This window comes from Littorina saxatilis, linkage group LG12 (assembly GCF_037325665.1).
Source record: "Littorina saxatilis isolate snail1 linkage group LG12, US_GU_Lsax_2.0, whole genome shotgun sequence".
NCBI classification, from domain to species: Eukaryota; Metazoa; Mollusca; class Gastropoda; order Littorinimorpha; family Littorinidae; genus Littorina; species Littorina saxatilis.
Window position 1 is genome coordinate 75,000,331 of NC_090256.1, and position 23,236 is coordinate 75,023,566.

At 43.0% G+C, this 23,236-nt stretch overlaps 1 protein-coding gene and 1 long non-coding RNA gene across 2 annotated transcripts in view; both read right to left on the reverse strand.

Annotated features, from left to right (window-relative positions):
- On the reverse strand, window positions 1-22,248 carry LOC138981559 (delta-like protein C). Its single transcript, XM_070354515.1, has 6 exons — window positions 22,148-22,248; window positions 21,603-21,731; window positions 20,329-20,430; window positions 1,822-1,947; window positions 1,260-1,388; window positions 1-107 (listed from the first exon to the last, which is right to left on the reverse strand). Exons 1-6 carry the CDS (start codon window positions 22,185-22,187, stop codon window positions 1-3), a joined length of 633 nt encoding a protein of 210 aa, XP_070210616.1. The 5' UTR covers window positions 22,188-22,248.
- The window catches only part of LOC138982765 (uncharacterized), a 265,337-nt gene that overhangs the window by 190,693 nt on the left and 51,408 nt on the right, over window positions 1-23,236 (reverse strand). The window lies entirely within an intron of this gene.

Here is a 23,236-nt window from a genome sequence, read left to right on the forward strand (position 1 = left end):
CTAACCAGCACACGTAGCTCCAGTGAAACTGGTACCGGTACAGTCACACACGCCATCGTCACACGTTCCTGCGTTCTGACACGGGTTGGGGTCACACGGGTCATTGACTGCAACAGAACGATCACGTGTTACTGATGAAGACAGACGGTTGGGCTAGGGGGAACTCCTTTGTAATGTACAAGAGGATCAAAAATGGTGCTCTTAACTGAATGATACTGAGGCACAACCGTGACACAGTCACACAAACAAGCTAATGATATTGCGTAAGATGTCAAAACAAGCACGCCACAAAGAGCTTACCGGAACTGGTAGCTCCGGTGAAACCGGGACCGGTACAGTGACAAACGCAAGCATCACACGTTCCGTCGTGCTGTAGTAGCTTCCGATATAGATACCGTGCCTGTTCCCTTTAGTGTACGCCATTTTTGTTGATTTATTGACTTACTAGATGAATACCCGCTTTGCCGGGTACCGGCTTCGCCGGGAAGAAGTAAAGCCGAATACCAGGCTGTGCCTGGGACCGGGCTTTGCCGGGTGTGCGCCGCACAGAGGAAGGGAGACAAACGCGGCTGAAAACACTGGAGAAGATAAGGAAGAGTTACTGGGAATGGATCGAGAGAAAAACCAAAATCGGTTCAGCGCTGCGCGCGAAAAACCAAAATCGGACTGAGCACGTGTTGAAATATCTCATCGATGAGGTTGTGTCCGGGGTGTAGCTGAATACGGTGTCCAAATTTGAAAAAGATCCACCGAGAACTTTGGCCGTGCATCGCGAACAGACAGACAGACAGACAGACAGACAGACAGACAGACAGACAGACAGACAGACAGACACTAGTCGTATATATATATAGAAACACTATTATAGTTACACAAATACAAACATCTTCATTCATTTTGCTGTTGCAGCTTTTTCACACATACATTTTCTAGATCAATAGGGAGAACAGTCTATAGCCACATTTACTATTGTTAAAATTTACTTTTCAATAGTGCCCCGGTATCTTTTCTCACAGACGTTACAATCGTGTCCTGGTATCTTTTTTCACAGGCGTTACAATCGTGTTCCAAATCTTTTACCCACCAACGTTACAATCGTGTCCTGGTATCTTTTTTCACAGGCGTTACAATCGTGTTCCGAATCTTTTACCCACCAACGTTACAATCGTGATCCGGTATCTTTACTCACCAACGTTACAATCGTGTCCCAGTATCTGTTTTCACCAACGTTACAATCGTGTCTCGGTATGTTTACTCACCAACGTCACAATCGTGTCCCAGGAAACCGGATGGGCAGGCGCAGGTGTAGCCTTGGGCGTCACTTTCATCCTTGGTGCACGTGCCCCCGTTCTGACAGGGCTCAGGGTCAGCAAAGCACGGATTGAGAGCTGCAATCACAATCGACGACAGTAATTCAAGTCCTTCATTTTCTTACACGAAGGCACATTTTGACTAAATGTTTTGTCTTAGGTGGACCGGGAATCGAGACGAGGGTGGTGGTGGTGGTGGTGGTGGTGGTGTGTGTGTGTGTGTGTGTGTGTGTGTGTGTGTGTGTATGTGTGTGTGTGTATGTGTGTGTGTGTGTGTGTGTGTGTGTATGTGTGTGTATGTGTGTGAATGTGTGTGTGTATGTATGTGTGTATTTGTGTGTGTGTGTATGTGTATGTGTGTGTGTGTGTGTGTGTGTGTGTGTGTGTGTGTGTGTGTGTGTGTGTGTGTGTGTGTGTGTGTGTGTGTGTTGCGTCTAGGACGCAGGAACACGCACTCTAGGGAGCCCTGCATTGATCGGGAACACGAGTAAGCCCGGCATCGTTCACTCACTTGCGCACGTCCCGCAGCTGACGGCACAGTTGGAGTTCATGTAGCCGGGGTTCGTCTCGCACTCCGAGGGCGACCACTCGTTGGCCCACGCGTTGCAGCTGTCGTATTTGTCCACACACACCGTCTCTGTGGAAGAGGTATCAGTTACACGTGTTGCCAGGTACTACACCGTGTGCTCTTATGACAAGCGTGACAGTTGGTATCTGTTGCGGTTAAACAAAAAGACACAGTGCAGTTGTTGCTGGATTTGTACCATAAAAAAACCAGTTGGATGACACGGTTGTGTTAAAAGTGACTGGCTGTTTGTTAATTACTTCATATTTGACTGGTCAACATTTCCAAAATCCATTATAGTATCCCTTGAAACGTTCCAGAAACTTACTTTTGTCGTGTTTTTTTCGTCGTGTTTTTATCGTTGTTTTTATGGGTTTTTTGGTCGTGTTTTCGTCGTGTTTTTTCCCCGTGATTTCGTCATGTTTTTGTCGTGTTTTCATCGTGTTTTTTCCCCGTGATTTCGTCATGTTTTGGTCGTGTTTTCGTCGTGTTTTTCTGTCGTGATTTCGTCATGTTTTTGTCGTGTTTTCGTCGTGTTTTTTTGTCGTGAATTCGTCATCTTTTTGTCGTGTTTTCGTCGTGTTTTTTTGTCGTGATTTCGTTAGGGTTAGGGTTATCGAACTTTTTTTTTTAATTTTTTGATAAATGTCTTTGATGACGTCATATCCGGCTTTTCGTGAAAGTTGAGGCGGCACTGTCACGCCCTCATTTTTCAACCAAATTGGTTGAAATTTTTGTCAAGTAATCTTCGACGAAGCCCGGGGTTCGGTATTGCATTTCAGCTTGGTGGCTTAAAAATTAATTAATGACTTTGGTCATTAAAAATCTGAAAATTGTAAAAAAAAAAAAAATTATAAAACGATCCAAATTTACGTTTATCTTATTTTCCATCATTTGCTGATTCCAAAAACATATAAATATGTTATATTCGGATTAAAAACAAGCTCTGAAAATTAAATATATAAAAATTCTTATCAAATTTAACAAGTCGCGTAAGGCGAAAATACAATATTTAGTCAAGTAGCTGTCGAACTCACAGAATGAAACTGAACGCAACGCAACGCAGCAAGAGCGTATACTCGTAGCATCGTCACTCCACCGCCCGTGGCAAAGGCAGTGCCCGTGGAATTGACAAGAAGAGCGGGGTATTTCGTTGCGCTGAGAAGGATAGCACGCTTTTCTGTACCTCTCTTCGTTTTAACTTTCTGAGCGTGTTTTTAATCCAAACATATCATATCTATATATTTTTGGAATCAGGAATCAACAAGGAATAAGAGGAAAGTGTTTTTAAATTGATTTCGAGAAAAAAAATTTGATAATAATTTTTATATATTTAATTTTCAGAGCTTGTTTTTAATCCGAATATAACATATTTATATGTTTTTGGAATCAGCAAATGATGGAGATTAAGATAAAGGTAAATTTGGATCGTTTTATAATTTTTTATTTTTTTTTTACAATTTTCAGATTTTTAATGACCAAAGTCATTAATTAATTTTTAAGCCACCAAACTGAAATGCAATACCGAACCCCGGGCTTCGTCGAAGATTACTTGACAAAAATTTCAACCAATTTGGTTGAAAAATGAGGGCGTGACAGTGCCGCCTCAACTTTCACGAAAAGCCGGATATGACGTCATCAAAGAAATTTATCCAAAAAATGAAAAAAAAGGTTCGGGGATTTCATACCCAGGAACTCTCATGTCAAATTTCATAAAGATCGGTCCAGTAGTTTAGTCTGAATCGCTCTACACACACACACACACAGACACACACACAGACACACACACACACACACACACACACGCACATACACCACACACACAGACACACGCACATACACCACGACCCTCGTTTCGATTCCCCCTCGATGTTAAAATATTTAGTCAAAACTTGACTAAATATAACAAGTCGCGTAAGGCGAAAATACAATATTTAGTCAAGTAGCTGTCGAACTCACAGAATGAAACTGAACGCAACGCAACGCAGCAAGACCGTATACTCGTAGCATCGTCACTCCACCGCCCGTGGCAAAGGCAGTGCACGTGGAATGGACAAGAAGAGCGGGGTATTCGTTGCGCTGAGAAGGATAGCACGCTTTTCTGTACCTCTCTTCGTTTTAACTTTCTGAGCGTGTTTTTAATCCAAACATATCATATCTATATATTTTTGGAATCAGGAACCGACAAGGAATAAGATGAAAGTGTTTTTAAATTGATTTCGGGAAAAAAAATTTGATAATAATTTTTATATATTTAATTTTCAGAGCTTGTTTTTAATCCGAATATAACATATTTATATGTTTTTGGAATCAGCAAGTGATGGAGAATAAGATAAACGTAAATTTGGATCGTTTTATAAATTTTTATTTTTTTTTTACAATTTTCAGATTTTTAATGACCAAAGTCATTGATTAATTTTTAAGCCACCAAGCTGAAATGCAATACCGAACCCCGGGCTTCGTCGAAGAGTACTTGACGAAAATTTCAACCAATTTGGTTGAAAAATGAGGGCGTGACAGTGCCGCCTCAACTTTCACGAAAAGCCGGATAAGACGTCATCAAAGACATTTATCAAAAAAATGAAGAAAACGTTCGGGGATTTCATACCCAGGAACTCTCATGTCAAATTTCATAAAGATCGGTCCAGTAGTTTAGTCTGAATCGCTCTACACACACACACACACACACACACGCACGCACGCACACACATACGCACATACACCACGACCCTCGTTTCGATTCCCCCTCGATGTTAAAATATTTAGTCAAAACTTGACTAAATATAAAAAGGAAGGAGTCTTAAATTGGGGTGTCTTAACTCATTGTCTCCCAGCTACGGATATATCCGTACCCACTGATATAGTCATTCTACAGTGATAGTCAGTAGTCATTCTACAGTGATAGTCAGTAGTCATTCTACAGTGACAGTCAGTAGTCATTCTACAGTGACAGTCAATGGTCATTCTACAGTGACAGTCAGTGGTCATTCTACAGTGGTAGTCAGTGGTCATTCTACTGTGACAGTCAATGGTCATTCTACAGTGACAGTCAGTGGTCATTCTACAGTGACAGTCAATGGTCATTCTACAGTGACAGTCAGTGGTCATTCTACAGTGACAGTCAGTGGTCATTCTACAGTGACAGTCAGTGGTCATTCTACAGTGACAGTCAGTGGTCATTCTACAGTGGCAGTCAATGGTCATTCTACAGTGACAGTCAGTGGTCATTCTACAGTGACAGTCAATGGTCATTCTACAGTGACAGTCAGTGTTCATTCTACTGTGACAGTCAATGGTCATTCTACAGTGACAGTCAGTGGTCATTCTACAGTGACAGTCAGTGGTCATTCTACAGTGACAGTCAGTGGTCATTCTACAGTGACAGTCAATGGTCATTCTACAGTGACAGTCAATGGTCATTCTACAGTGACAGTCAATGGTCATTCTACAGTGACAGTCAATGGTCATTCTACTGTGACAGTCAATGGTCATTGTACAGTGACAGTCAGTGGTCATTCTACAGTGACAGTCAATGGTCATTGTACAGTGACAGTCAGTGGTCATTCTACAGTGGTAGTCAATGGTCATTCTACAGTGACAGTCAGTGGTCATTCTACAGTGACAGTCAATGGTCATTCTACAGTGACAGTCAATGGTCATTCTACAGTGACAGTCAATGGTCATTCTACAGTGACAGTCAATGGTCATTCTACAGTGACAGTCAGTGGTCATTCTACAGTGACAGTCAATGGTCATTCTACAGTGACAGTCAATGGTCATTCTACAGTGACAGTCAATGGTCATTCTACAGTGACAGTCAATGGTCATTCTACTGTGACAGTCAATGGTCATTGTACAGTGACAGTCAGTGGTCATTCTACAGTGACAGTCAATGGTCATTCTACAGTGATAGTCAGTGGTCATTCTACAGTGACAGTCAATGGTCATTCTACAGTGACAGTCAGTGGTCATTCTACAGTGACAGTCAATGGTCATTCTACAGTGACAGTCAATGGTCATTCTACAGTGACAGTCAGTGGTCATTCTACAGTGGTAGTCAATGGTCATTCTACAGTGACAGTCAATGGTCATTCTACAGTGGTAGTCAATGGTCATTCTACAGTGATAGTCAGTGGTCATTCTACAGTGACAGTCAGTGGTCATTCTACAGTGATAGTCAGTGGTCATTCTACAGTGACAGTCAATGGTCATTCTACTGTGACAGTCAATGGTCATTGTACAGTGACAGTCAGTGGTCATTCTACAGTGACAGTCAATGGTCATTCTACAGTGATAGTCAGTGGTCATTCTACAGTGACAGTCATGGGTCATTCTACAGTGACAGTCAGTGGTCATTCTACAGTGACAGTCAATGGTCATTCTACAGTGACAGTCAATGGTCATTCTACAGTGACAGTCAGTGGTCATTCTACAGTGGTAGTCAATGGTCATTCTACAGTGACAGTCAATGGTCATTCTACAGTGGTAGTCAATGGTCATTCTACAGTGATAGTCAGTGGTCATTCTACAGTGACAGTCAGTGGTCATTCTACAGTGATAGTCAGTGGTCATTCTACAGTGACAGTCAATGGTCATTCTACAGTGATAGTCAATGGTCATTCTACAGTGACAGTCAGTGGTCATTCTACAGTGACAGTCAATGGTCATTCTACAGTGATAGTCAGTAGTCATTCTACAGTGACAGTCAGTGGTCATTCTACAGTGACAGTCAATGGTCATTCTACAGTGACAGTCAATGGTCATTCTACAGTGACAGTCAGTGGTCATTCTACAGTGACAGTCAATGGTCATTCTACAGTGACAGTCAATGGTCATTCTACAGTGACAGTCAATGGTCATTCTACAGTGACAGTCAATGGTCATTGTACAGTGACAGTCAGTGGTCATTCTACAGTGACAGTCAATGGTCATTCTACAGTGACAGTCAATGGTCATTCTACAGTGACAGTCAGTGGTCATTCTACAGTGACAGTCAATGGTCATTCTACAGTGACAGTCAATGGTCATTCTACAGTGACAGTCAGTGGTCATTCTACAGTGGTAGTCAATGGTCATTCTACAGTGACAGTCAATGGTCATTCTACAGTGATAGTCAGTGGTCATTCTACAGTGACAGTCAGTGGTCATTCTACAGTGACAGTCAATGGTCATTCTACAGTGACAGTCAATGGTCATTCTACAGTGACAGTCAATGGTCATTCTACAGTGACAGTCAATAGTCATTCTACAGTGACAGTCAATGGTCATTCTACAGTGACAGTCAATGGTCATTCTACAGTGATAGTCAATGGTCATTCTACAGTGACAGTCAATGGTCATTCTACAGTGATAGTCAATGGTCATTCTACAGTGACAGTCAATAGTCATTCTACAGTGACAGTCAATGGTCATTCTACAGTGACAGTCAGTGGTCATTCTACAGTGACAGTCAATGGTCATTCTACAGTGACAGTCAGTGGTCATTCTACAGTGACAGTCAGTGGTCATTCTACAGTGACAGTCAATGGTCATTCTACTGTGACAGTCAATGGTCATTCTACAGTGACAGTCAGTGGTCATTCTACAGTGGTAGTCAATGGTCATTCTACAGTGACAGTCAGTGGTCATTCTACAGTGACAGTCAATGGTCATTCTACAGTGACAGTCAATGGTCATTCTACAGTGATAGTCAGTGGTCATTCTACAGTGACAGTCAATGGTCATTCTACAGTGACAGTCAATAGTCATTCTACAGTGACAGTCAGTGGTCATTCTACAGTGACAGTCAGTGGTCATTCTACAGTGACAGTCAATGGTCATTCTACAGTGACAGTCAATGGTCATTCTACAGTGACAGTCAGTGGTCATTCTACAGTGACAGTCAGTGGTCATTCTACAGTGACAGTCAATGGTCATTCTACAGTGACAGTCAATGGTCATTCTACAGTGACAGTCAATGGTCATTCTACAGTGACAGTCAATGGTCATTCTACAGTGACAGTCAGTGGTCATTCTACAGTGACAGTCAATGGTCATTCTACAGTGACAGTCAATGGTCATTCTACAGTGACAGTCAGTGGTCATTCTACAGTGGTAGTTAATGGTCATTCTACAGTGACAGTCAATGGTCATTCTACTGTGACAGTCAGTGGTCATTCTACAGTGGTAGTTAATGGTCATTCTACAGTGGTAGTTAATGGTCATTGTACTGTGACAGTCAATGGTCATTCTACAGTGACAGTCAATGGTCATTCTACTGTGACAGTCAATGGTCATTCTACAGTGACAGTCAATGGTCATTCTACTGTGACAGTCAATGGTCATTCTACTGTGACAGTCAATGGTCATTCTACAGTGGTAGTCAATGGTCATTCTACAGTGGTAGTCAATGGTCATTCTACAGTGACAGTCAATGGTCATTCTACTGTGACAGTCAATGGTCATTCTACAGTGACAGTCAAAGGTCATTCTACAGTGACAGTCAATGGTCATTCTACAGTGACAGTCAATGGTCATTCTACTGTACTGTGACAGTCAATGGTCATTCTACAGTGACAGTCAATGGTCATTCTACAGTGACAGTCAATGGTCATTCTACTGTACTGTGACAGTCAATGGTCATTCTACAGTGACAGTCAGTGGTCATTCTACAGTGATAGTCAATGGTCATTCTACAGTGACAGTCAGTGGTCATTCTACAGTGACAGTCAGTGGTCATTCTACAGTGACAGTCAGTGGTCATTCTACAGTGACAGTCAATGGTCATTCTACAGTGACAGTCAATGGTCATTCTACAGTGACAGTCAGTGGTCATTCTACAGTGACAGTCAATGGTCATTCTACAGTGACAGTCAATGGTCATTGTACAGTGACAGTCAATGGTCATTCTACAGTGACAGTCAGTGGTCATTCTACAGTGGCAGTCAATGGTCATTCTACAGTGACAGTCAGTAGTCATTCTACAGTGACAGTCAGTGGTCATTCTACAGTGACAGTCAGTAGTCATTCTACAGTGACAGTCAGTGGTCATTCTACAGTGACAGTCAGTAGTCATTCTACAGTGACAGTCAGTGGTCATTCTACAGTGACAGTCAGTGGTCATTCTACAGTGGTAGTCAGTGGTCATTCTACAGTGACAGTCAGTGGTCATTCTACAGTGACAGTCAGTGGTCATTCTACAGTGACAGTCAGTAGTCATTCTACAGTGACAGTCAATGGTCATTCTACAGTGACAGTCAGTGGTCATTCTACAGTGACAGTCAGTGGTCATTCTACAGTGATAGTCAATGGTCATTCTACAGTGACAGTCAGTGGTCATTCTACAGTGACAGTCAGTGGTCATTCTACAGTGACAGTCAGTGGTCATTCTACAGTGACAGTCAATGGTCATTCTACAGTGACAGTCAGTGGTCATTCTACAGTGACAGTCAGTGGTCATTCTACAGTGACAGTCAGTGGTCATTCTACAGTGACAGTCAATGGTCATTCTACAGTGACAGTCAGTGGTCATTCTACAGTGACAGTCAGTGGTCATTCTACAGTGACAGTCAGTGGTCATTCTACAGTGACAGTCAATGGTCATTCTACAGTGACAGTCAGTGGTCATTCTACAGTGACAGTCAGTAGTCATTCTACAGTGACAGTCAATGGTCATTCTACAGTGACAGTCAGTGGTCATTCTACAGTGGCAGTCAGTGGTCATTCTACAGTGGCAGTCAATGGTCTTTCTACAGTGACAGTCAATGGTCATTCTACAGTGACAGTCAGTGGTCATTCTACAGTGGCAGTCAGTGGTCATTCTACAGTGGCAGTCAATGGTCATTCTACAGTGACAGTCAATGGTCATTCTACAGTGACAGTCAGTGGTCATTCTACAGTGACAGTCAGTGGTCATTCTACAGTGGCAGTCAATGGTCATTCTACAGTGACAGTCAGTAGTCATTCTACAGTGACAGTCAATGGTCATTCTACAGTGACAGTCAGTAGTCATTCTACAGTGACAGTCAATGGTCATTCTACAGTGACAGTCAATGGTCATTCTACAGTGGCAGTCAATGGTCATTCTACAGTGACAGTCAATGGTCATTCTACAGTGATAGTCAATGGTCATTCTACAGTGACAGTCAATGGTCATTCTACAGTGACAGTCAGTGGTCATTCTACAGTGACAGTCAGTGGTCATTCTACAGTGACAGTCAGTGGTCATTCTACAGTGACTGTCAGTGGTCATTCTACAGTGACAGTCAGTGGTCATTCTACAGTGACAGTCAGTGGTCATTCTACAGTGACAGTCAATGGTCATTCTACAGTGACAGTCAATGGTCATTGTACAGTGACAGTCAATGGTCATTCTACAGTGACAGTCAGTGGTCATTCTACAGTGACAGTCAGTGGTCATTCTACAGTGACTGTCAGTGGTCATTCTACAGTGACAGTCAGTGGTCATTCTACAGTGACAGTCAGTGGTCATTCTACAGTGACAGTCAGTGGTCATTCTACAGTGACTGTCAGTGGTCATTCTACAGTGACAGTCAGTGGTCATTCTACAGTGACAGTCAGTGGTCATTCTACAGTGACAGTCAGTGGTCATTCTACAGTGACAGTCAATGGTCATTCTACAGTGACAGTCAGTGGTCATTCTACAGTGACAGTCAATGGTCATTCTACAGTGACAGTCAGTGGTCATTCTACAGTGACAGTCAATGGTCATTCTACAGTGACAGTCAATGGTCATTCTACAGTGACAGTCAATGGTCATTCTACAGTGACAGTCAGTGGTCATTCTACAGTGACAGTCAATGGTCATTCTACAGTGACAGTCAATGGTCATTGTACAGTGACAGTCAATGGTCATTCTACAGTGACAGTCAATGGTCATTCTACAGTGACAGTCAGTAGTCATTCTACAGTGACAGTCAGTGGTCATTCTACAGTGACAGTCAATGGTCATTCTACAGTGACAGTCAATGGTCATTCTACAGTGACAGTCAATGGTCATTCTACAGTGACAGTCAATGGTCATTCTACAGTGACAGTCAATGGTCATTCTACAGTGACAGTCAGTGGTCATTCTACAGTGACAGTCAATGGTCATTCTACTGTACTGTGACAGTCAATGGTCATTCTACAGTGACAGTCAGTGGTCATTCTACAGTGACAGTCAGTGGTCATTCTACAGTGACAGTCAGTGGTCATTCTACAGTGACAGTCAATGGTCATTCTACAGTGACAGTCAATGGTCATTCTACAGTGACAGTCAGTAGTCATTCTACAGTGACAGTCAATGGTCATTCTACAGTGACAGTCAGTAGTCATTCTACAGTGACAGTCAATGGTCATTCTACAGTGACAGTCAATGGTCATTCTACAGTGGCAGTCAATGGTTATTCTACAGTGACAGTCAATGGTCATTCTACAGTAATAGTCAATGGTCATTCTACAGTGATAGTCAGTGGTCATTCTACAGTGACAGTCAGTGGTCATTCTACAGTGGCAGTCAATGGTCATTCTACAGTGACAGTCAGTGGTCATTCTACAGTGACAGTCAGTGGTCATTGTACAGTGACAGTCAATGGTCATTCTACAGTGGCAGTCAATGGTCATTCTACAGTGACAGTCAATGGTCATTCTACAGTGACAGTCAATGGTCATTCTACAGTGGCAGTCAATGGTCATTCTACAGTGACAGTCAATGGTCATTCTACAGTGGCAGTCAATGGTCATTCTACAGTAACAGTCAATGGTCATTGTACAGTGACAGTCAATGGTCATTCTACAGTGACAGTCAATGGTCATTCTACAGTGACAGTCAATGGTCATTCTACTGTACTGTGACAGTCAATGGTCATTCTACAGTGACAGTCAGTGGTCATTCTACAGTGACAGTCAGTGGTCATTCTACAGTGACAGTCAGTGGTCATTCTACTGTACTGTGACAGTCAATGGTCATTCTACAGTGACAGTCAATGGTCATTCTACTGTACTGTGACAGTCAATGGTCATTCTACAGTGACAGTCAGTGGTCATTCTACAGTGACAGTCAATGGTCATTCTACAGTGACAGTCAATGGTCATTCTACAGTGACAGTCAGTGGTCATTCTACAGTGATAGTCAGTGGTCATTGTACAGTGACAGTCAGTAGTCATTCTACAGTGACAGTCAGTAGTCATTCTACAGTGACAGTCAGTGGTCATTCTACAGTGACAGTCAGTAGTCATTCTACAGTGACAGTCAGTGGTCATTCTACAGTGACAGTCAGTGGTCATTCTACAGTGACAGTCAGTAGTCATTCTACAGTGACAGTCAGTGGTCATTCTACAGTGACAGTCAGTGGTCATTCTACAGTGACAGTCAATGGTCATTCTACAGTGACAGTCAATGGTCATTCTACAGTGACAGTCAGTGGTCATTCTACAGTGACAGTCAGTGGTCATTCTACAGTGACAGTCAGTGGTCATTCTACAGTGACAGTCAGTGGTCATTCTACAGTGACAGTCAGTAGTCATTCTACAGTGACAGTCAATGGTCATTCTACAGTGGCAGTCAGTGGTCATTCTACAGTGACAGTCAATGGTCATTCTACAGTGGCAGTCAGTGGTTATTCTACAGTGGCAGTCAATGGTTATTCTACAGTGACAGTCAATGGTCATTCTACAGTGACAGTCAGTGGTCATTCTACAGTGACAGTCAGTAGTCATTCTACAGTGGCAGTCAGTAGTCATTCTACAGTGACAGTCAATGGTCATTCTACAGTGACAGTCAGTAGTCATTCTACAGTGGCAGTCAGTAGTCATTCTACAGTGACAGTCAATGGTCATTCTACTGTACTGTGACAGTCAATGGTCATTCTACAGTGACAGTCAATGGTCATTCTACAGTGACAGTCAATGGTCATTCTACAGTGACAGTCAGTGGTCATTCTACAGTGACAGTCAGTGGTCATTCTACAGTGACAGTCAGTGGTCATTCTACAGTGACAGTCAGTGGTCATTCTACAGTGACAGTCAGTAGTCATTCTACAGTGACAGTCAATGGTCATTCTACAGTGACAGTCAGTGGTCATTCTACAGTGACAGTCAGTGGTCATTCTACAGTGACAGTCAGTAGTCATTCTACAGTGACAGTCAGTGGTCATTCTACAGTGACAGTCAGTAGTCATTCTACAGTGACAGTCAATGGTCATTCTACAGTGACAGTCAATGGTCATTCTACAGTGACAGTCAGTAGTCATTCTACAGTGACAGTCAATGGTCATTCTACAGTGGCAGTCAGTGGTCATTCTACAGTGACAGTCAATGGTCATTCTACAGTGGCAGTCAGTGGTCATTCTACAGTGGCAGTCAATGGTTATTCTACAGTGACAGTCAATGGTCATTCTACAGTGACAGTCAGTGGTCATTCTACAGTGACAGTCAGTAGTCATTCTACAGTGGCAGTCAGTAGTCATTCTACAGTGACAGTCAATGGTCATTCTACAGTGACAGTCAGTAGTCATTCTACAGTGACAGTCAATGGTCATTCTACTGTACTGTGACAGTCAATGGTCATTCTACAGTGACAGTCAATGGTCATTCTACAGTGACAGTCAATGGTCATTCTACTGTACTGTGACAGTCAATGGTCATTCTACAGTGACAGTCAGTGGTCATTCTACAGTGACAGTCAGTGGTCATTCTACAGTGACAGTCAGTGGTCATTCTACAGTGACAGTCAATGGTCATTCTACAGTGACAGTCAATGGTCATTCTACAGTGACAGTCAATGGTCATTCTACAGTGACAGTCAATGGTCATTCTACTGTGACAGTCAATGGTCATTCTACAGTGACAGTCAGTGGTCATTCTACAGTGACAGTCAATGGTCATTCTACTGTGACAGTCAGTGGTCATTCTACAGTGGTAGTTAATGGTCATTCTACAGTGACAGTCAGTGGTCATTCTACAGTGGCAGTCAATGGTCATTCTACAGTGACAGTCAGTGGTCATTCTACAGTGACAGTCAATGGTCATTCTACAGTGATAGTCAATGGTCATTCTACAGTGACAGTCAATGGTCATTCTACAGTGACAGTCAGTGGTCATTCTACAGTGACAGTCAATGGTCATTCTACAGTGACAGTCAGTGGTCATTCTACAGTGGCAGTCAATGGTCATTCTACAGTGACAGTCAGTGGTCATTCTACAGTGACAGTCAATGGTCATTCTACAGTGACAGTCAGTGGTCATTCTACAGTGACAGTCAGTAGTCATTCTACAGTGACAGTCAATGGTCATTCTACAGTGACAGTCAGTGGTCATTCTACAGTGACAGTCAATGGTCATTCTACAGTGATAGTCAATGGTCATTCTACAGTGACAGTCAATGGTCATTCTACAGTGACAGTCAGTGGTCATTCTACAGTGACAGTCAGTGGTCATTCTACAGTGACAGTCAATGGTCATTCTACAGTGACAGTCAATGGTCATTCTACAGTGACAGTCAATGGTCATTCTACAGTGACAGTCAATGGTCATTCTACAGTGACAGTCAGTGGTCATTCTACAGTGACAGTCAGTAGTCATTCTACAGTGACTGTCAGTGGTCATTCTACAGTGACAGTCAGTGGTCATTCTACAGTGACAGTCAGTGGTCATTCTACAGTGACAGTCAGTAGTCATTCTACAGTGACAGTCAATGGTCATTCTACAGTGACAGTCAGTGGTCATTCTACAGTGACAGTCAATGGTCATTCTACAGTGACAGTCAATGGTCATTCTACAGTGACAGTCAATGGTCATTCTACAGTGACAGTCAGTAGTCATTCTACAGTGACAGTCAATGGTCATTCTACAGTGACAGTCAATGGTCATTCTACAGTTACAGTCAGTAGTCATTCTACAGTGACAGTCAATGGTCATTCTACAGTGACAGTCAATGGTCATTCTACAGTGACAGTCAGTAGTCATTCTACAGTGACAGTCAATGGTCATTCTACAGTGACAGTCAGTAGTCATTCTACAGTGACAGTCAATGGTCATTCTACAGTGACAGTCAATGGTCATTCTACAGTGGCAGTCAATGGTCATTCTACAGTGACAGTCAATGGTCATTCTACAGTGATAGTCAATGGTCATTCTACAGTGACAGTCAATGGTCATTCTACAGTGACAGTCAATGGTCATTCTACAGTGACAGTCAGTGGTCATTCTACAGTGACAGTCAGTGGTCATTCTACAGTGACAGTCAGTGGTCATTCTACAGTGACAGTCAGTGGTCATTCTACAGTGACAGTCAGTGGTCATTCTACAGTGACAGTCAGTGGTCATTCTACAGTGACAGTCAATGGTCATTCTACAGTGACAGTCAGTGGTCATTCTACAGTGGCAGTCAGTGGTCATTCTACAGTGACAGTCAGTGGTCATTCTACAGTGACAGTCAGTGGTCATTCTACAGTGACAGTCAGTGGTCATTCTACAGTGACAGTCAATAGTCATTCTACAGTGACAGTCAATGGTCATTCTACAGTGACAGTCAGTGGTCATTCTACAGTGACAGTCAATGGTCATTCTACAGTGACAGTCAATGGTCATTGTACAGTGACAGTCAATGGTCATTCTACAGTGACAGTCAATGGTCATTCTACAGTGACAGTCAGTGGTCATTCTACAGTGACAGTCAATGGTCATTCTACAGTGACAGTCAATGGTCATTCTACAGTGACAGTCAATGGTCATTCTACAGTGATAGTCAATGGTCATTCTACAGTGGTAGTCAATAGTCATTCTACAGTGACAGTCAATGGTCATTCTACAGTGGTAGTCAGTGGTCATTCTACAGTGACAGTCAGTGGTCATTGTACAGTGACAGTCAGTGGTCATTCTACAGTGGCAGTCAGTGGTCATTCTACAGTGACAGTCAGTGGTCATTCTACAGTGACAGTCAATGGTCATTCTACAGTGACAGTCAATGGTCATTGTACAGTGACAGTCAGTGGTCATTCTACAGTGGTAGTCAGTGGTCATTCTACAGTGACAGTCAGTGGTCATTGTACAGTGACAGTCAATGGTCATTCTACAGTGACAGTCAGTGGTCATTCTACAGTGACAGTCAATGGTCATTCTACAGTGACAGTCAGTGGTCATTCTACAGTGACAGTCAATGGTCATTCTACAGTGACAGTCAATGGTCATTCTACAGTGACAGTCAGTGGTCATTCTACAGTGACAGTCAGTGGTCATTCTACAGTGACAGTCAGTGGTCATTCTACAGTGACAGTCAGTGGTCATTCTACAGTGACAGTCAGTGGTCATTCTACAGTGACAGTCAGTGGTCATTCTACAGTGACAGTCAGTGGTCATTCTACAGTGACAGTCAGTGGTCATTCTACAGTGACAGTCAATGGTCATTCTACAGTGACAGTCAGTGGTCATTCTACAGTGACAGTCAGTGGTCATTCTACAGTGACAGTCAATGGTCATTCTACAGTGACAGTCAATGGTCATTCTACAGTGACAGTCAGTGGTCATTCTACAGTGACAGTCAGTGGTCATTCTACAGTGACAGTCAGTAGTCATTCTACAGTGACAGTCAATGGTCATTCTACAGTGACAGTCAGTAGTCATTCTACAGTGGCAGTCAGTAGTCATTCTACAGTGACAGTCAATGGTCATTCTACTGTACTGTGACAGTCAATGGTCATTCTACAGTGACAGTCAATGGTCATTCTACAGTGACAGTCAATGGTCATTCTACTGTACTGTGACAGTCAATGGTCATTCTACAGTGACAGTCAGTGGTCATTCTACAGTGACAGTCAGTGGTCATTCTACAGTGACAGTCAGTGGTCATTCTACAGTGACAGTCAATGGTCATTCTACAGTGACAGTCAGTGGTCATTCTACAGTGACAGTCAATGGTCATTCTACAGTGACAGTCAATGGTCATTCTACAGTGACAGTCAATGGTCATTCTACAGTGGTAGTTAATGGTCATTCTACAGTGGCAGTCAATGGTCATTCTACAGTGGTAGTTAATGGTCATTCTACAGTGACAGTCAATGGTCATTCTACAGTGACAGTCAATGGTCATTCTACAGTGACAGTCAATGGTTATTCTACAGTGACAGTCAATGGTCATTCTACTGTGACAGTCAATGGTCATTCTACAGTGACAGTCAGTGGTCATTCTACAGTGACAGTCAATGGTCATTCTACTGTGACAGTCAGTGGTCATTCTACAGTGGTAGTTAATGGTCATTCTACAGTGACAGTCAGTGGTCATTCTACAGTGACAGTCAGTGGTCATTCTACAGTGACAGTCAATGGTCATTCTACAGTGACAGTCAGTGGTCATTCTACAGTGACAGTCAGTGGTCATTCTACAGTGACAGTCAGTGGTCATTCTACAGTGGTAGTCAATAGTCATTCTACAGTGATAGTCAATGGTCATTCTACAGTGACAGTCAATAGTCATTCTACAGTGACAGTCAATGGTCATTCTACAGTGACAGTCAATGGTCATTCTACAGTGACAGTCAGTGGTCATTCTACAGTGACAGTCAGTGGTCATTCTACAGTGACAGTCAGTGGTCATTCTACAGTGACAGTCAATGGTCATTCTACAGTGACAGTCAATGGTCATTCTACAGTGACAGTCAATGGTCATTCTACAGTGACAGTCAATGGTCATTCTACAGTGACAGTCAGTGGTCATTCTACAGTGACAGTCAATGGTCATTCTACAGTGACAGTCAATGGTCATTCTACAGTGACAGTCAGTGGTCATTCTACAGTGACAGTCAATGGTCATTCTACAGTGACAGTCAATGGTCATTCTACAGTGACAGTCAATGGTCATTCTACAGTGACAGTCAATGGTCATTCTACAGTGACAGTCAATGGTCATTCTACAGTGACAGTCAGTGGTCATTCTACAGTGACAGTCAATGGTCATTCTACAGTGACAGTCAGTGGTCATTCTACAGTGACAGTCAGTGGTCATTCTACAGTGACAGTCAATGGTCATTCTACAGTGACAGTCAGTGGTCATTCTACAGTGACAGTCAGTGGTCATTCTACAGTGACAGTCAGTGGTCATTCTACAGTGACAGTCAATGGTCATTCTACAGTGACAGTCAATGGTCATTCTACAGTGACAGTCAGTGGTCATTCTACAGTGACAGTCAATGGTCATTCTACAGTGACAGTCAGTGGTCATTCTACAGTGACAGTCAGTGGTCATTCTACAGTGACAGTCAGTGGTCATTCTACAGTGACAGTCAATGGTCATTCTACAGTGACAGTCAATGGTCATTCTACAGTGACAGTCAGTGGTCATTCTACAGTGACAGTCAGTGGTCATTCTACAGTGACAGTCAGTGGTCATTCTACAGTGATAGTCAATGGTCATTCTACAGTGACAGTCAGTGGTCATTCTACAGTGACAGTCAGTGGTCATTCTACAGTGATAGTCAATGGTCATTCTACAGTGATAGTCAATGGTCATTCTACAGTGACAGTCAGTGGTCATTCTACAGTGACAGTCAATGGTCATTCTACAGTGACAGTCAATGGTCATTCTACAGTGACAGTCAGTGGTCATTCTACAGTGATAGTCAGTGGTCATTCTACAGTGATAGTCAATGGTCATTCTACAGTGACAGTCAGTGGTCATTCTACAGTGACAGTCAATGGTCATTCTACAGTGGCAGTCAATGGTCATTCTACAGTGACAGTCAGTGGTCATTGTACAGTGACAGTCAGTAGTCATTCTACAGTGACAGTCAATGGTCATTCTACAGTGACAGTCAGTAGTCATTCTACAGTGACAGTCAATGGTCATTCTACAGTGACAGTCAGTAGTCATTCTACAGTGGCAGTCAGTAGTCATTCTACAGTGACAGTCAATGGTCATTCTACTGTACTGTGACAGTCAATGGTCATTCTACAGTGACAGTCAATGGTCATTCTACAGTGACAGTCAATGGTCATTCTACTGTACTGTGACAGTCAATGGTCATTCTACAGTGACAGTCAGTGGTCATTCTACAGTGACAGTCAGTGGTCATTCTACAGTGACAGTCAGTGGTCATTCTACAGTGACAGTCAGTGGTCATTCTACAGTGACAGTCAATGGTCATTCTACAGTGACAGTCAATGGTCATTCTACAGTGACAGTCAATGGTCATTCTACAGTGACAGTCAATGGTCATTCTACAGTGACAGTCAATGGTCATTCTACTGTACTGTGACAGTCAATGGTCATTCTACAGTGACAGTCAGTGGTCATTCTACAGTGACAGTCAGTGGTCATTCTACAGTGACAGTCAATGGTCATTCTACAGTGACAGTCAATGGTCATTCTACAGTGACAGTCAATGGTCATTCTACAGTGACAGTCAATGGTCATTCTACAGTGGCAGTCAGTGGTCATTCTACAGTGGTAGTTAATGGTCATTCTACAGTGACAGTCAGTGGTCATTCTACAGTGGTAGTTAATGGTCATTCTACAGTGACAGTCAGTGGTCATTCTACAGTGACAGTCAGTGGTCATTCTACAGTGACAGTCAGTGGTCATTCTACAGTGACAGTCAGTGGTCATTCTACAGTGACAGTCAATGGTCATTCTACTGTGACAGTCAGTGGTCATTCTACAGTGGTAGTTAATGGTCATTCTACAGTGGCAGTCAATGGTCATTCTACAGTGACAGTCAGTGGTCATTCTACAGTGACAGTCAGTGGTCATTCTACAGTGACAGTCAGTGGTCATTCTACAGTGACAGTCAATGGTCATTCTACGGTGACAGTCAGTGGTCATTCTACCGTGGTAGTCAGTAGTCATTCTACAGTGGCAGTCAATGGTCATTCTACAGTGACAGTCAGTGGTCATTCTACAGTGACAGTCAGTGGTCATTCTACAGTGACAGTCAATGGTCATTCTACAGTGGTAGTCAATGGTCATTCTACAGTGACAGTCAGTGGTCATTCTACAGTGGTAGTCAGTGGTCATTCTACAGTGACAGTCAATGGTCATTCTACAGTGACAGTCAATGGTCATTCTACAGTGACAGTCAGTGGTCATTCTACAGTGACAGTCAATGGTCATTCTACAGTGGTAGTCAATGGTCATTCTACAGTGGTAGTCAATGGTCATTCTACAGTGACAGTCAATGGTCATTCTACAGTGACAGTCAATGGTCATTCTACAGTGACAGTCAATGGTCATTCTACAGTGACAGTCAATGGTCATTCTACAGTGACAGTCAGTGGTCATTCTACAGTGACAGTCAGTGGTCATTCTACAGTGACAGTCAGTGGTCATTCTACAGTGGTAGTCAATGGTCATTCTACAGTGACAGTCAGTGGTCATTCTACAGTGACAGTCAATGGTCATTCTACAGTGACAGTCAATGGTCATTCTACAGTGACAGTCAATGGTCATTCTACAGTGGTAGTCAGTTACAAAAAACAACTAACCAGCACACGTAGCTCCAGTGAAACTGGTACCGGTACAGTCACACACGCCATCGTCACACGTTCCTGCGTTCTGACACGGGTTGGGGTCACACGGGTCATTGACTGCAACAGAACGATCACGTGTTACTGATGAAGACAGACGGTTGGGCTAGGGGGAACTCCTTTGTAATGTACAAGAGGATCAAAAATGGTGCTCTTAACTGAATGATACTGAGGCACAACCGTGACACAGTCACACAAACAAGCTAATGATATTGCGTAAGATGTCAAAACAAGCACGCCACAAAGAGCTTACCGGAACTGGTAGCTCCGGTGAAACCGGGACCGGTACAGTGACAAACGCAAGCATCACACGTTCCGTCGTGCTGTAGTAGCTTCCGATATAGATACCGTGCCTGTTCCCTTTAGTGTACGCCATTTTTGTTGATTTATTGACTTACTAGATGAATACCCGCTTTGCCGGGTACCGGCTTCGCCGGGAAGAAGTAAAGCCGAATACCAGGCTGTGCCTGGGACCGGGCTTTGCCGGGTGTGCGCCGCACAGAGGAAGGGAGACAAACGCGGCTGAAAACACTGGAGAAGATAAGGAAGAGTTACTGGGAATGGATCGAGAGAAAAACCAAAATCGGTTCAGCGCTGCGCGCGAAAAACCAAAATCGGACTGAGCACGTGTTGAAATATCTCATCGATGAGGTTGTGTCCGGGGTGTAGCTGAATACGGTGTCCAAATTTGAAAAAGATCCACCGAGAACTTTGGCCGTGCATCGCGAACAGACAGACAGACAGACAGACAGACAGACAGACAGACAGACAGACAGACAGACAGACAGACAGACAGACAGACAGACACTAGTCGTATATATATATAGAAACACTATTATAGTTACACAAATACAAACATCTTCATTCATTTTGCTGTAGCAGCTTTTTCACACATACATTTTCTAGATCAATAGGGAGAACAGTCTATAGCCACATTTACTATTGTTAAAATTTACTTTTCAATAGTGCCCCGGTATCTTTTCTCACAGACGTTACAATCGTGTCCTGGTATCTTTTTTCACAGGCGTTACAATCGTGTTCCAAATCTTTTACCCACCAACGTTACAATCGTGTCCTGGTATCTTTTTTCACAGGCGTTACAATCGTGTTCCGAATCTTTTACCCACCAACGTTACAATCGTGATCCGGTATCTTTACTCACCAACGTTACAATCGTGTCCCAGTATCTGTTTTCACCAACGTTACAATCGTGTCTCGGTATGTTTACTCACCAACGTCACAATCGTGTCCCAGGAAACCGGATGGGCAGGCGCAGGTGTAGCCTTGGGCGTCACTTTCATCCTTGGTGCACGTGCCCCCGTTCTGACAGGGCTCAGGGTCAGCAAAGCACGGATTGAGAGCTGCAATCACAATCGACGACAGTAATTCAAGTCCTTCATTTTCTTACACGAAGGCACATTTTGACTAAATGTTTTGTCTTAGGTGGACCGGGAATCGAGACGAGGGTGGTGGTGGTGGTGGTGGTGGTGTGTGTGCGTGTGTGTGTGTGTGTGTGTGTGTGTGTGTGTGTGTGTGTGTGTATGTGTGTGTGTGTATGTGTGTGTGTGTGTGTGTGTGTGTGTGTATGTGTGTGTTTGTGTGTGAATGTGTGTGTGTATGTATGTGTGTATGTGTGTGTGTGTGTATGTGTATGTGTGTGTGTGTGTGTGTGTGTGTGTGTGTGTGTGTGTGTGTTGCGTCTAGGACGCAGGAACACGCACTCTAGGGAGCCCTGCATTGATCGGGAACACGAGTAAGCCCGGCATCGTTCACTCACTTGCGCACGTCCCGCAGCTGACGGCACAGTTGGAGTTCATGTAGCCGGGGTTCGTCTCGCACTCCGAGGGCGACCACTCGTTGGCCCACGCGTTGCAGCTGTCGTAATTGTCCACACACACCGTCTCTGTGGAAGAGGTATCAGTTACACGTGTTGCCAGGTACTACACCGTGTGCTCTTATGACAAGCGTGACAGTTGGTATCTGTTGCGGTTAAACAAAAAGACACAGTGCAGTTGTTGCTGGATTTGTACCATAAAAAAACCAGTTGGATGACACGGTTGTGTTAAAAGTGACTGGCTGTTTGTTAATTACTTCATATTTGACTGGTCAACATTTCCAAAATCCATTATAGTATCCCTTGAAACGTTCCAGAAACTTACTTTTGTCGTGTTTTTTTCGTCGTGTTTTTATCGTTGTTTTTATGGGTTTTTTGGTCGTGTTTTCGTCGTGTTTTTTCCCCGTGATTTCGTCATGTTTTTGTCGTGTTTTCATCGTGTTTTTTCCCCGTGATTTCGTCATGTTTTGGTCGTGTTTTCGTCGTGTTTTTCTGTCGTGATTTCGTCATGTTTTTGTCGTGTTTTCGTCGTGTTTTTTTGTCGTGAATTCGTCATCTTTTTGTCGTGTTTTCGTCGTGTTTTTTTGTCGTGATTTCGTTAGGGTTAGGGTTATCGAACTTTTTTTTTAAATTTTTTGATAAATGTCTTTGATGACGTCATATCCGGCTTTTCGTGAAAGTTGAGGCGGCACTGTCACGCCCTCATTTTTCAACCAAATTGGTTGAAATTTTTGTCAAGTAATCTTCGACGAAGCCCGGGGTTCGGTATTGCATTTCAGCTTGGTGGCTTAAAAATTAATTAATGACTTTGGTCATTAAAAATCTGAAAATTGTAAAAAAAAAATAAATTATAAAACGATCCAAATTTACGTTTATCTTATTTTCCATCATTTGCTGATTCCAAAAACATATAAATATGTTATATTCGGATTAAAAACAAGCTCTGAAAATTAAATATATAAAAATTCTTATCAAATTTAACAAGTCGCGTAAGGCGAAAATACAATATTTAGTCAAGTAGCTGTCGAACTC